The 14,259-nt window shown below is 42.8% G+C and overlaps 4 protein-coding genes across 4 annotated transcripts; 2 read left to right on the top strand and 2 right to left on the bottom strand.

Moving 5' to 3' along the window:
• Positions 1 to 136: 136 nt before the first annotated feature.
• On the bottom strand, positions 137 to 1,022 carry LOC128716188 (estradiol 17-beta-dehydrogenase 8). Its single transcript, XM_053811108.1, has 3 exons — positions 983 to 1,022; positions 288 to 905; positions 137 to 219 (listed from the first exon to the last, which is right to left on the bottom strand). Exons 1-3 carry the CDS (start codon positions 1,020 to 1,022, stop codon positions 137 to 139), a joined length of 741 nt encoding a protein of 246 aa, XP_053667083.1.
• A 946-nt stretch (positions 1,023 to 1,968) lies between these two features.
• LOC128712422 (vascular endothelial growth factor receptor 1-like) lies at positions 1,969 to 4,723 on the bottom strand. The gene is made up of 5 exons (XM_053807315.1): positions 4,675 to 4,723; positions 4,465 to 4,613; positions 3,916 to 4,384; positions 2,742 to 2,944; positions 1,969 to 2,670 (listed from the first exon to the last, which is right to left on the bottom strand). The coding sequence occupies exons 1-5, from the start codon at positions 4,721 to 4,723 to the stop codon at positions 1,969 to 1,971; spliced, it is 1,572 nt and encodes a 523-aa protein (XP_053663290.1).
• Positions 4,724 to 9,054: 4,331 nt separating this feature from the next.
• LOC128715375 (ATP-dependent RNA helicase A-like) lies at positions 9,055 to 9,650 on the top strand. The gene is made up of 2 exons (XM_053810261.1): positions 9,055 to 9,241; positions 9,304 to 9,650. The coding sequence occupies exons 1-2, from the start codon at positions 9,055 to 9,057 to the stop codon at positions 9,648 to 9,650; spliced, it is 534 nt and encodes a 177-aa protein (XP_053666236.1).
• Positions 9,651 to 11,852: 2,202 nt separating this feature from the next.
• LOC128715153 (keratin, type II cytoskeletal 1-like) lies at positions 11,853 to 12,278 on the top strand. Its single transcript, XM_053810034.1, has one exon. It carries the CDS (start codon positions 11,853 to 11,855, stop codon positions 12,276 to 12,278), a length of 426 nt encoding a protein of 141 aa, XP_053666009.1.
• The last annotated feature ends 1,981 nt before the right edge of the window (positions 12,279 to 14,259 follow it).

Genomic DNA, 14,259 nt, shown 5'->3' with positions numbered 1-14,259 from the left:
TGACAAATATTCTCAACAGTAAATGCATGACTGACGGAGGTAGCACGTTTCAAAAGAGGTAGCTTGAAGCTATTACACCTGTATCGATTACGGTCCCGTGAATGACGGTGCAAAAGGTTCCGAAAACCCGTTCGTCTTAACCACCAGTTACTTCGATAGAAGTACCATTCACATAGCTGCTTTTATCCGATGCCAAAAACGCTGCCACTTCCCCAATTTCTGCAACACAAAATGAAATGGGTTACTTATGGTGATCTGTGTGCGCATTTTTGCGATGATAAGCTTACCCTCCGGATTGCCGAAGCGACGCAAGGCACACTGCATGATCATCATATCTTTCACCTTTTGCGGCACTGTTCCCGTCATTGGTGTGTGGATGAATCCGGGCACGATCGCATTGACGCGAATGTTGTACCGACCAAATTCGCGAGCAACCACCTTCGTCATCGCCTCGACACCCGCTTTGCTGGGCGAATAGTTCGATTGACCAATGTTTCCTGTGCGTGCAACGATCGACGATACGTTTACCATCGATCCTGCCAACTCGTGCTCGATCATTGCACGGCCGAACCGTTGCAGTACCAGCCAGGTACCCTTCAGATTCACATTGATCACCGCATCAAAATCGGATTCGGGCATCTTCAGCAGAAAGTTGTCGCGTGTAATGCCAGCGGAATTGATAACTATCGTCGGGGGACGCTGGTAACGATCAACCACTGCCTTGAGCACGGTATCGATGCTATCCCCGGACGAGACATCCATTTCGTACGCGGCATTGTCACCGGTTGCGCTGAGTGATGATACCGTTTCCTGAGCGGCCTGTACATTCCGGTCGACCGCGATGACGATCGCACCATCGCGGGCCAACAGTTTGCTTGTTGCACGTCCTATTCCCGAGCCGGCTCCTATGTTTTACGTAACAGCGTTCGCATGCGTTAATTTTTATGCTGCCCTTAAGTTCTCATGAACCCCCTACACTTACCGGTCACCAGTGCCAGTTTTCCTGCCAATGGAGTGGCCATCGCAATGGTAAATGATATAAATAATACAAAATTTACACAAAAATCAAGCCGTGTTATTAACGTAAAAGCACCGCCGACACCAGCGTTATCGTGTACGTATTCCAAACCTACCAAAACAAACAAAACCCTCGCCATAAACATGTGATTATGGCATGTGTGACAAATTCAACGTAAGGAATTATGGCATCATAACCTAGGTTTGATCAGCTTCGCATGTTTGGTCATGTAATAGTCGAATTTATTTCCCTTTCTACGATGTAGGAGTGATTTTGATACAAAAAAAAATAATTCATTGCTTCTTTATGAAGCATTTTGGCCTGATTGCAAAATATAGCGTTATTATTAAAAGTAAAGCAAACCAATGATATAACAGGGTGGTCCTTACGGGTTATATGCAAGAAATTAGTTCAAATATTTATTTAAATATGTTTTAGTCACCATCATCGTTCGGGGACGTAAATGATTTCATTAAATTTGTAACCAGTGATAGTTGGTTATTGTTATACACATGATAGGTTACTTATTTCGTTTTCGTTAAGAGTTTTGTTAGTTAGATCGTTTTCCAACATTGACCTTTGTAGCTAACGAAACATGGTCAAAGCCTGGACACGTTACGAGCATGATATCTTTGAACATTTTTTAGCAGATTACAGGCAGATTACATATTCGGGGGAATATAGCGAATATTCCAAAATGGGCACCCAATGTCTGAGAGCATTAATGCTTGTTATTATTTATAATTTCTCAACAGAATCATTTAATTGCGTTTCTAGTTCTCTTTGTCTTCTGAGAAGATGTAGATACGCTTGCACAGCCCAAAAAATGATGCCGATAAACAGCAAAGTGACCAAACCGGCCGCTCCTATACCACCTATGAGTAACCACTGCATTGAATCTGAAAAAGAAAGGGGTGGATAATTAATACGATTAGTGATTTGTACTGCTTTCAATTGATCACACCTTCCACGACAATGTGCCACACTTTGATCGCCTTGCCCAAGCGGCTTTCACCAATACATTTGTAAGTGGCTCCGATTTCGTCCGGTTCGAGCGAAGCGCGGATAACATATCCTTGTTCGTTTGTCAGATGTTCGTCATTTTTAAACCACACAATATCAGGCGTTGGTGTTCCCTCGATGTCACATTCCAGCCGGCGGTGATCACCGGATGCGATCGTAATGTTTACCGTATCGTTTTCGCTGACAATGTGAGGCTTTGAGGGATAGTGTATCCGCAAGTTCAATGTTTTAACTAGCACCGATCCGTTTTTGTTGTGCACCACACAAGATATTACGTTTTGGGACGCGTTAGTAATGTGCGTTTGGTACATAACAGTCCATGCATAGGCGGACCTTTGTCCCATTCGATTGTAGGTACTTCCGCTGTGACGTATAACAAACTGGTTGGTGAAGTTATAAACATCCACCTGGCACGCCATATTCACCGTATCACCGTACAGTACCACATCCGTCGGAGAAACGACGCTAAACAGCATTAGGTCGAGGAAATTGCGCACGTACAGAAAGGTTTTGGTCGATGAGGTTCCCTCAACATTCCCAGCCTGGCAGGTAACAATGCCGGGACCCTTTTCTATCGGCCAGGAAGGAACGATTACTTCAAAGCTAGTTGTATAGTTGAACACGGAATGCTAAAATGAGTTCCAGATTAGCGCAGAATAGTTTGCTCCAAAACCATATCCATCGACCATCGGAGACTTACGCGCGCTAAGTGTTGCGGAATGTTTGTGCTTTCGCCACAGTGTTTTTTTTTAAACCCGTCTAAATGATCCATGCTCAATGCATCACATGGTGTATAGGAAAAGGTAATGTTTGGTGTAGGATACCCGTATCCTCGGCACTGTAAGTTGATGTAGGTCGAACTGTTCAACACATTGTAATTGTTCATGTGTACGGTAGGGGCGCCTGAAGTAGTGATGGGAAAAATAAAGTTGTGGTCTGAATCGATTCTGGCTAGCTCCGAAATTATCTGGAATCGATTCCGAAGAATAGCTCCGGAACCAGTTTCCGGAATCTGTTCCGGAATCGGTTCCGGGATCCGGGAGAATTGATTTCGGAGAAAAGGTCTTTAATCAGGTAAATTTCAACACAGATCGTTCTTAACTACGGTTGTATCGACAGCCGATCCAAGCGATTCAAACCAAACGATAAACGATGCATTCTCATGGATTTGACAGAATGGGTGAATACTGTTGCGACTTGATGGTTAAACATACATTACATTTAATATCTTCTTATAAAAACATTTAAACTATTGTATAGTCACATACATGAAAATTGCAAGTGACATCAATACAGCGCTCATGGCATGATGTACAATAAAGAAAAGGAAAACAACAGTCCGAGTAGGGTTCGAGCTTGTCGGAAAAGCACGATCAGGTAGCCCGAGCATTGCTGGATTCACTGTGCTAACCTATTCGACTACATAGGAACATTTGTTGGCCAAAGCTTTATTGTTGAAATAACAACTCAAAACAGAGTTTTTTTTTGTCTGAAAGAGTTTACAATCCCGTTGCCAAATTTAGCCTAATTAAAGACCTTTTCTCCGAAATTAATTCTGATTTCGGTGCAGATTCTGGAACTGATTGCGGAACCGATACTGGAACTGATTGCAGAAGCGATTCCGGAACTCATTCCGGAACTGATTCCAGAACCGAGTCCAGAACCGATTCGGGGACCGATCCAGAACCGATTCGAGAACCGATTCGAGAACCGATTCCGGAACCGATTACGGAATCGATTTCGAGAATGGAATCGGAACCAGGTAGTCCAATTCCGAGCTCCCACCTCTATACTGAAGTAAACGAACAGGAGAGACAACATTCAACCACAGATTAACAATTCAACGTAGAACGGGGGTTTCGTCTTTTATCTACCTCGTATCAAGATGTGCAGCAGAAATTGTTCCATCTGTTGGTTGTGAAGAACTTTAATGACGAACTGTCCACTAGCTTCTATCGTCCCGTTTCGCACGTCATACGAAACCATGTCAGATGAACGATTTTCGTAACACTCCCTAGCATGTTTCAGAAAGTGATCACAGAAGCTAACAGCGGGTTTACGATCGATGTAAACCTCTCCATTGAAAGGAGCGTAATAAAGGGCTAGCGAGAAGCTACCATGGCTCGGGACATCAAGCACACCACTATTCCCGGCGGCACTACCTGTTGTGGGCTCCAATGACGACTCGTCATCAGTGCCAGATAGAACGAATAGTCTCATCCTGGTACAAACAGTTTCACTCGCACAGCAGTGGTAAGTGCCGGTGTGATCTTTTGACACCGATCGGATGATTAGTGTAGCCCCATCCGGCGACAAACGAACGGCGCTGGACGGGTTTAGTGGCTGAAACAGAGCGAAACATTTGAAGTAATCACACTGTGGAGTAGACGCTAACACTCTGTGTACAATGCTGCATATCCAACCTCGTACTGCGCATCGGATCCGTTGGATGAATAGTACCATAGCAAATTGCTACCCTTTGAGGCGGTGATACATTTTAGCTCGATCTTGCGATATTCGATCGCAATTCTTGGACCACTTATAAGAATTGAAGGCACCGATGCGCCATGCACTAATGGAATAAAATTGCCACGTTAAGATGCAGCACACACAAATAGAGGTTCACTGCTTACCAAGACCGATCGTAACTAGCGGGAGGAATTTAAATAATAAGGCTTCCATCGTGGAGCGCATTATTAAACGATCGCTCACTACTTTCACTAATCCACTGTGTACACGCTCTGAGTTACACTGGAATACCCGTTGGTAATACTTTGTTCCTTCTGAGTTTTCTCTTCTGAGTTGGCAATACTTTGTTCCTTCTGGCCGGTCATCTCAGGACAACTTACAAACGCGTAATGATTCAAATTTAAATGATGGTAGTTCACAGTTCACCGTGTGCTCAGTTGAAAATGACTTATCTATGTTTCACCAATTCAATATCGTTATCTTTCGTAACCTCTTTAGTGTGATGCCCCTCTGCTATTTACGCATAAATATTTAATATTTATTTGAAAATATTCAACCATGATTGTTTAGGCATACGTGTTTCGATAGTTTCAATTTACAATTTACGCGCTACTTAAAAATTCTTTGCTAAAATAACAATCAATTTTTCGCACGAGTCAAAGCCGGTTCATCATGAAAATGAGTCAGCCGCGCACAACATTAGCTTATTTATCTACGAAATTTGTCTGCTGGATTGTGTTAGTTTGCTAGTTTTTCTTTCCAAAACTACTGGGCGCATTCAAATCTTGCCTGAAAAGTACATCAAACGCTGAACTGTCTAGGCACGGTTAGTTCAAGTCTCGGCAGACGGACAATTAGGACTAGCAGAGAAAGAATGTAGCTGTGATGTTTAAATGTCTATAAGATTTTGATGCAATTGCTTTCATTAAAATAGACTATTATTAGATTTGGCAGGTTTATGGACATCCATGTCCAACTGTACTACCGTGAACTATCCACATTAGAGATAGGAAATCTAAGTCATTTAAAGGAGTTATAGCTCAGTCAATGAGCCTGAGTTAACTTTTCAACTCGCTCATCTAGATTTAAGGCATTTAGCCAATTGGTCATTTGTGTATTGGTCACAGCGAAGAATTTAAATCAAATCTGAGTTAGCTCTCACATGAGTTAAATCCTGAGTTGACTCACACATTAGTTAACTAATGTCAGACTCAAAATTGAAAAATCATTGTTGCTTTGAATGGTTTATTTTGCTGTGATGAATTGAATTGAATCGCAAAAGAGTTATAAAAACTCTTCTTGAAGTTTAGAAATACTTCACTCTCCAGAAAGATTTAAATCATTACTTCATTCTGAATCGTGTTGAATGGGGTTGGTAGCTAACTTCTCCAGAGGCTCCTTGTAGTCGGGGTCCCCTCTAGCATGGTTTAAGCGATACAATTTCGGGCAGTCCGCAGCCGCTCAGTCCGCTTACCGTAAAACCCGCCACTGCCTTGCAGCTTATACAGAATTCCTGCAAACGATAAATGCATGAAGAACTGGCCATTTTAAATGTGATGTTAGATTAATCGAGAAGCAAATTCGGAGTAGAAACCTTTTGCGACCAATGCGGTGAAATAATTATTAAAACTCTATATTATGTCTACTTGCTGAAAATCCTTGGCTTAGCTTAATAGTTTTTAATCAAGCTACAGAAAGGAAAAAAAACTTCTTGCATTAAAAGTTAAAATCACGCGTCAAATGTCATACCACAAACAAAAATTTATTTCCAACTCTAACGATACTTTGTTTAATTAGTTTACAGTGTATAAAGGAATTTGTTGTTAACAAAAGAAAGCTTTAAAAGTAGCATCGCATTGTTTAATTCTCGCTGTCTCTTGAGGCGTTGGTAGCTACCATGACTAAGCACCCACCCTTGAGCAGAGCAGAGTGTCATGAACCCAACGACCTTCAGTTTTGCTGGACTTTGGTGGCTGGTGGGAGGACTAAAATTTTCACATTTATTTCCATTCCAAATGGGTAATATAGATCGCCCGTATTCGGCGCGTTGTGATTCGTTAACGATTTCGTTAGAACTGGAAGTAATTAAAGGTTGTGTTTAATTGCGGTTAAATTGAATTCGTGGAACCGCAAAATTACAGCCCGCAGTGAAGCTAAACATTTAGCATAAAGATGTAAACAAACTGTTTCAGGGTTGTTTGACCAACTCTACCACGATATTGATTTTTGGGCCGTGTTTTGTTGGCACAATGACAAGTCAACGAAGTTCCAGCGGGGGCAGTTACAAAACCGTCCATCATTGCGGTTTGTGGTGGTTTATCGACCAAATGTTTAGACCTCATGAAATAATTGGGCGGTTAGTTGATCCGAACCGTTTGCATGTATTTTTAAGCCAGGGCCAAGCAGATACAGAAGGTACATCTGATAGATCTTGATGTGATGCGATTATCATAATTGCTAACAATTAAAATGGGGATTCACAAATGTCCAAAATTACCCTACAAATAAAAACGGATCGTTCCCGCTCGGTTTTAGTCAAGTTTCGAAACTCTTTTTACGAGCCATGGCCGTCGTTTGCTCAGTTCCATTCCGCTGGACTTTCGTAGCGGTGATCCTGTTCCTCACAATTTTCGATAGCACGTCAACAGCCGTCGAAATAGGCCGCGGTGGTACTGGAAAGCAAGCAGCTACGATGGCTGCCGCCAAGCACACCGCATCCGATCACGTGCGGGAAGTTCTTGGACATGTCTTCGGTCGGGACGATCGATCCTACTCCGGCAGCCACAGTTCGAGCACGAGCGACGAACGAAGTGACCACGGGGGTCGATGGGGCCGAAAGCGAGACACCTGTCGGTATGTGAGCCGATCGGGGAAATTTTGCAAGTGTAACTGCTACGATCGTGACGATTGACAACATACCGGGATTTTCGAACAACGTTGAATAAGGGGCCACCTGTACGGTAAACCGCGGTCTATGGTGGCTTGTTCTGGTAGAAGGATATCTTTCCCTGGAATGTTGAAATAAAGAAATCTAATGCAATAACGTTCGTTGGTTAACATACCGAGCCTAAATGTGCTATTTTTAAATATTAGTGTATTCGGCTAGTTAACTAATTAACTAGCTATTTATCTAAAATATTTATCTAATATTTTAAGAAATTAATTTTTGCTCCGTATCTTAGACTTCCTGGCGTATTATTTTCAACAAATTCTATTATCAATTCTTATTGCCCCTTCCATAACAGAGTTGCTCTTAAAGAAAATATTTGCTTCTAATGCTAAATATCGAAATTCATCATATTTTCGCTGGAAATGACAATCTTACCGTGTTGATACCACGTAGAACGCTTACGCAAACGAGATAAGCTAAGCCAAATCGCAAACAAAACATTCACGTACACGTCCAGTACACACTTTTTGTGTAATATACTTGAAATACGAAACTCCTGGTGGAAATATTAACAGTTTCATAGCTTCGTTTCCACTGGTTTTGTAAGCCATCAACAGCTTATCTGTAGAATTTTGTGTGAAAACATAACGACCACCATTCGGTGGGAGTGGTACAGCCGCGACAGTGTTTAAAGCAGTTTCATTTTTAAGCTTCCGACTAATTCCGTCTTTATGGTCGAAATAAAGGTTTGACATTTTGTAGCCCTCTCTCCCTCCATAATGCCTGCTCCTCTCCGGTACAATCGATCGAGTTTTGGAAATAGAACCAAAATGAAATGTTTGTTGCGTTTGTTATTGTTGCGTTGAATGTCGGATGTTCTGGTTTTGATGTGTAATACAGTAAGCAAAGTGTATGAATGATCTGATCACAGCTTAAAGTTGCTCCATCATGATGATTCCACTGCACGCGGGCTCAACATGCTAATTCCGATCGCTTACCCTCCCAAGTGACTCACAGCAGCTTCACTTAGCATCTCGGAGGCGGATGGATGCGGAGTCAATTCGGATGGCATGTGTTGTCCAATGTCAAGTTGACACCATCCGCCTGCTCATGGCATCAACAAAGACAAGACGTACGGCGTACAACAAACCGGTTACAGTTTAACAAACTTTTACGCGATTGTAAACTGCCCAGCGGCGGACGTGCACAGGGGTTAATGCGCCCGGGCTCCGGTCTATTTCTAGCCTGCGTACATGCTCGATGGTAGTTGACCAGTTATGTGATGCTTCATACCTACCAAAAATGCTACGCCTAATAGCACTTTATTAATACACACGTAAGACGCGTACGTATTGTTTTGGAAATTTATGATCATCCGGTGGAGGAGCTCTGCAACCTGAGGAGATGCAAATTTTTGGCCAGAACAATGTCTATCCTTGAAGGGAAAAGTTAGACCTTCGTTACTTGCAACGTTTTACTGCCATATGCTGTAATGAAACGTCAACAATGTAACGTATTGTTTGCTGATTGTGCGTGGAATCGTTGCTAGATTGGTTGGTTCTGCTATTTAAGAGATGTTCCAGGTCTTTTCGAAGACATTACCACTTTTACACACCAAACTGCCAGGTGGAAACGAATTCGTATCACTTTAAAGATGAGATCCGTTGGGGTGTTACTTCTCGTTGTGCTAGCTGCAGCCTGCCACGGTACGACAACCGACCGTGAGGATATTGCAGGATCGAAAGACACCGCATTGGCAACGTTCCTGCAACCGCTGGAGGCTAAGTTACGCGAGGATCAAATCATCCCCGAGCGTCGTTCCAGAGAATTAAGCTATTTCGGTAAATATTGTAGCGTGTGGAGGATGTGCAGGACGTATAAGTCACTCTCGACTCTTTTTTAGGCACTGGCTATAGCTACCACCCGTACGGAGGTCATTACAATCCGTTGTATTCGCCGTACAGTCATCAAGGTGTATACAGTCCTTACAATAGTCCTGCCTATGGTTTCGGCGGTACCCTGAACGGATACGGTGGTGGGGCTGCAGGGTTCGGTGGCTTTGGAGGAGGGAATGGTGCCTTCCTAGGCACTGGAGCTGGTGGATATCCCGGATCGCAGTTCGGTTACTCCGGGTTTGGCCAGGGTACGGGAGCGTATCCTTACGGTGGCGGGTTTAATGTAGGCCAAAGTCCGTACGGTGGTTACGGCAGTCAGCTCGGAGGGTATTACAATCGAGGACTGTACGTTTGATAGCCAAGAATACCGATCGTTTTGAATGCTTTCGATAATGACTGACAAATAAAATTGTATTACAACTTGCTGCAAAAGGAACTTTCATACGTCGTCTTGAATAGTAGCGGGAAGCTAATTAAGATTGATTTATCAGGGAAAAGATGCAAGAGGTGGACGTCAAAAAGACGAGTCGAGTCGAATGAAATGAAGCAAACGAACGCTACTAAAAGAAGGGCGAACACGAATGGAACGGTTGGTAACATAGAGCGAAATCGATCGGAAAACGGTGGCCCACACCCGAAGTCAAACAGAAGAGAAAGAATAAGCTATAGTAGACGAGAGAGTTGATACCATGATACCAAGAAGCAGGAGCGGATTAAGCGGTACGCAAACCAAGCTAATGCTTGGCTTGGAAGCTCGAGGTAATCAGGAGCCCCAAACACCCAAACAAGCTTAGTGATGTACCAGTAGTCAAGAAACACTAAGAAACCTTAAGCACACCTCCTGAACTCTGCAAAAAGGTTGAGAACAAAAGGCTCCTCAAAGTTGGGGAACTGAAAACCTCAAAATTCGCCCGGACAACAGGCGAGGAGTCGACCCACAGTGTGAGAATCACTAAAACTTTGAGGTAGGCAATTACCTTTATTCTTAGGTCCTCCAAGTAGTTTAATCCGCAAATCAGGCGTGTGAGAATCACTAAAACTTTGAGGTAGGACCTTTATTCTTAGGTCCTCCAAGTAGTTTAATCAGCCCCTGCCAACAAGACGATCCTCTAAGGAATTTACGAACAGAAAACTTGGTGCTTGATTATACAACGTACGCACAAGTACTAATAGAACCAACCTGACGCAACTTTATGCGTGTGAGAAGTAAACAAAACTAGAATGATGTTGCATTTATCGAGCATCGAATGATTTTGAAGACGTAATTAACATCTAAGCGTTGTAGCTAAGATTGACCACTATTTGTGTCATTTACTGTGCAAATGTGAACTTCAAGATATGTATTGATTACCTACAAAACTCCGAAAGCTCCGACAGAATTCTCGTGACGGTATCGTTAATGGTGTTTTTATGTTTACGGAACTGAAAACAATCGCGTAGTCACTAGGGGAATTCCTGCACCGGCTGTTTAGTGGCCGATAAGCTAAACTCCATCCAGCATCTCAACAACCGCAGACAAACGGATGCTACGATTACGACGCGGAAACACCCCGTTCTATCGCTTCAACGGCTCGATCGCCCAAAACATGATCTCCGTTGCGTTGCGTATCCCCACCGTTGCAGACGGTTGACGGCACTAGGCGAAGCTGCGAGAAGAAAAACATCCGCGAGCTTTAATGGCCTCGCAATCGAAACAAATGCTTTTGTTTTTCTCCATTTTCGGGGACATTCTTTAACGCTGCCCGTTGTCTTTGCTAGGGGGACGATGGGATGGAATGTTCTCCCCGTGTCGCGTAACGCACCATCAGTCTAGTTGCCGTTTCGCATCTTGTACGCATCTCGCCCTCGGCCACCGTTTTCTCCTCTGGTCCCTCCCACTCTCCCAAAAACACGGGACACCAACGGTGGGCTTTACGTGCGCCGCGGTGGTGTAGATTTGATATATAAAAACGATCATCGCCGGGAGACGATCAAACGACGGGCAACGCTCGAGCAGACCACGGAAAGCTCCAAAGTTCGCTAGCAAGGTTTTGTTCCGTAAGGTAAGATATCGTTTGTGCGCTCCGGGTAGATGGTGGAACCATGACGGAAGAACTATTCGAGAATGAGTGTTTTGGTAACGCTTATCGTTACGTGAGTGCTAACGTGAGTGATCGTTTTGTGTGCAAAACCGTAGATGATAAACATAATAATCTGAAAGTAACAGTGTGCTAATCGATCGTTCCCGCTTCACGAGTAGGGGATTTTATCTGTTAGAATGCGATTGCTACTGTGCTGTACTGTCTGGATGGAAATGACGGAAGCAAACATTAGCGAAGGGGATAAATTCTGGAAGCGTATTCTTTGCATCCCGAATTCGAACTGTTCATTGACAGAGATTGCTTAGTTTGTTTATCGGTTTGTTGGAGGTTGATTGATCAAGAGTTCGAAGATCACGCTCAAGAATTTGTGAACTTTTGTGTATAGTTAATAGCATGTTCATAAGTGTATAATCGAACGTCATTAATAGAATATTCTCTGTGTTCTTAGGTGATCGGACGCCACTAACACTCCAACAATGAAGACTTTCTACAGCTTACTTGCCCTGGCCATGATCGGTCTGGCAGTGGCTTATCCTGCGGAACAGCAACCATCAGAGCAGGACACAACTAACACAGAGCCACCTGCAGTGTACATGGAACAGTTGGTGCCGGACGAGGCACCCGACGCGTCAGTTCCGGAAGCGCCAGAAACGGAAGGTCAACGAACGAAGCGTCATCTTGGATTCGGTGGCGTTGGTATTGGCGTTGGAATTGTTGGTGGTGGCTTCGGCGGCTTTGGTGGCTATCCCGGCGGATACGGATACGGGGGCGGCTTCTATCCCGGGTACGGATATGGGGGCGGTTTCTATCCCGGTTACGGATACGGTGGCTACCGGCGCTACGGTTACCGGTATGGTGGATACGGATACGGTGGTGGCTTCGGAAGTCCATACTTCTTCTAGGCGGCCGATCGTGTGATGATGTAAAAAGAAAACCAAAAAAAAAAAAAATAAAACTGTGAAAATATGACGGCAATATGGCGCTTCGCTTCGGTAACATGGCAGTAGAAAGAGAAATTAGTGAAGGACAGACATTTTTGGTTTCTTCTCGTGGGAAAATTAACCGTTTGACCAGACAGGCAAACAATTGTGGGAGGGTTAAGTGTTACCTCCCTCCCCTCCCCACTGCACGTCACTGAACTGCATAAAAATGGCACAAGGTCAAGACGGTAGGGCCTGTCAACCGCAAATTTGTTTGTGAATTAGATCCATTGCGCAAATGTTCCCACGTGGTTTGTGTGTCCGACCTAGCAATTTGCTTGCCACAGTTGGATGATCTTTCGGATGATCAAATGATTGTGTTTTTGGCGTAATTAATTTATTGCGCCAAAATCCGGGCGTTACCTTTTGTTTGCTGCTGTGACTTTATGTTCTGGTTGGGGGTGGTTTTTTGTTACATAAGAGATGGATGCATATCAACATTAGGCCATCGTGCCGTTATTTTAGCGCACATTTTTTTGCCATATAAATTATAAAACCTGTTTTCCTTCATCGAACGACACCAACATTGAATACCGCCAGGCCACTGTGTGAGAAATGTCACTTTGCTAAACCGCAAACGCTAGATGATGACGCACATGATGGGAGAAAACTTTAAAGTCATCATGTGTAATGTATTGTCATTGCCTAGCCGCGTTGCATTTCCGTACTTCCTGCGGTGCATTGCACTTCTTGCACGAGCCGGGGATTCACCGGACCGGGGATTGGACAGAAGTTAGCATACACGCGCGTCGATCAATGGACGATGCGCTCGGTCGCTCGGCGCAACGCCACAAAACCTACGCACCGTGTGTGCATATTCAGTGGCATGATTTAGCGCTAATGGTTCTGCGCCGTTGATTGGTGCGAATAGCAGTGACCGGTTTGGTGTTTGGTCAGTAGCGGGAGAAAGTGTAAAAGGTGCCGTGCCGTGTAGACTTTAAGAAGGACGCTCGGTTAATTAGAATTTTTCCATTATGCATTGAAAGGTACCATAAAGAAAGCGTTTATAAAATATGTCTTTGGATGTTTTAAAGTTTGAAAGAGTTACTGAAATATTTTAAAGTTTTATTTTTAAAAAATATTTAAAACACTGAAAACCTTAAATGTTCTGTTTAAGTTGTTCTATTCAAAAGTGTTTTTTTTCTGTCTAAATAATTATTCATTAAAGCATTTAATTCTATAACTTCAGAGCTTGTTATGATATAATAACCACTCTTCTTAAATCAATTACGGTGGCTTAGAAAATCATTAACAGTACAAATTATCATAAAACTTCTATTTACACAAAAAAGGCAATTGAGAAATGTTTAATTAAAACTGAATTAAAATGAAATTAGCAGAACAAAAAATCAAAGGAAAAATCACTACTCGCCGCGATCTCTAATGTCCCTCCAGTGATGCAACAAAGAAAGGAGGGAGGCGTTTTAGTTCTCATGTTGTGCAATGTTTTCTTATCGAATTCTAAGGAAATTACACTTTTTATTACTTTTTACTTGAATCACCCCTTTTTTTTATTACTTTGTGAATCACACGCAGTTGAGTTTCGGTTTAATTCTTTTAGCAAATGTTTTAATGTATTTTTTCTCCTTTTTTCAACCAATTCAGTTTGGAACATTTGTTTGCTTCAAACACGAAATTTTAGATGTTCCATTAGTATTGTTTTATTAAGCAATACTAGGCAATAAACAATTTTATGTTTTTTTTATTAATTATTTTGAAATATACCCTAAGGAATAAGAAATTTGCAAGAAATGTTCAAGTGTTTTATTATTCATTATAAGTAAATCGTTTATTAAATTAATAGAAAAGCATCAGCGAAACGTCGATCGAAAATAATAAGATCCAATCAAAAGGAAACATCTCGTAATAAGGAAAGAAACTCCAACAGCAAAGAGAAAAATGG

This window comes from Anopheles marshallii, chromosome 3 (genome assembly GCF_943734725.1).
Source record: "Anopheles marshallii chromosome 3, idAnoMarsDA_429_01, whole genome shotgun sequence".
In the NCBI taxonomy this organism is placed as follows: Eukaryota; Metazoa; Arthropoda; class Insecta; order Diptera; family Culicidae; genus Anopheles; species Anopheles marshallii.
Note: the sequence above shows the minus strand (reverse complement) of the source record. Positions and strands in the feature narration are given on the sequence as shown.

What these genes read in the sequence shown, in the direction of transcription:
- LOC128716188 (XM_053811108.1), bottom strand. Translation starts at nt 1,022, where the DNA reads ATGGCCACTCCATTGGCAGGAAAACTGGCACTGGTGACCG. An exon ending in AAAACTGGCACTGGTGACCG is followed by an intron (nt 906 to 982) that starts GTAAGTGTAGGG and finishes CGTAAAACATAG; the next exon opens with GAGCCGGCTCGGGAATAGGA. An exon ending in TCGCTTCGGCAATCCGGAGG is followed by an intron (nt 220 to 287) that starts GTAAGCTTATCA and finishes TTTGTGTTGCAG; the next exon opens with AAATTGGGGAAGTGGCAGCG.
- LOC128712422 (XM_053807315.1), bottom strand. Translation starts at nt 4,723, where the DNA reads ATGGAAGCCTTATTATTTAAATTCCTCCCGCTAGTTACGATCGGTCTT. An exon ending in GCTAGTTACGATCGGTCTTG is followed by an intron (nt 4,614 to 4,674) that starts GTAAGCAGTGAA and finishes TTATTCCATTAG; the next exon opens with TGCATGGCGCATCGGTGCCT. An exon ending in GATCCGATGCGCAGTACGAG is followed by an intron (nt 4,385 to 4,464) that starts GTTGGATATGCA and finishes GCTCTGTTTCAG; the next exon opens with CCACTAAACCCGTCCAGCGC.
- LOC128715153 (XM_053810034.1), top strand. Translation starts at nt 11,853, where the DNA reads ATGAAGACTTTCTACAGCTTACTTGCCCTGGCCATGATCGGTCTGGCA.
- LOC128715375 (XM_053810261.1), top strand. Translation starts at nt 9,055, where the DNA reads ATGAGATCCGTTGGGGTGTTACTTCTCGTTGTGCTAGCTGCAGCCTGC. An exon ending in CAGAGAATTAAGCTATTTCG is followed by an intron (nt 9,242 to 9,303) that starts GTAAATATTGTA and finishes ACTCTTTTTTAG; the next exon opens with GCACTGGCTATAGCTACCAC.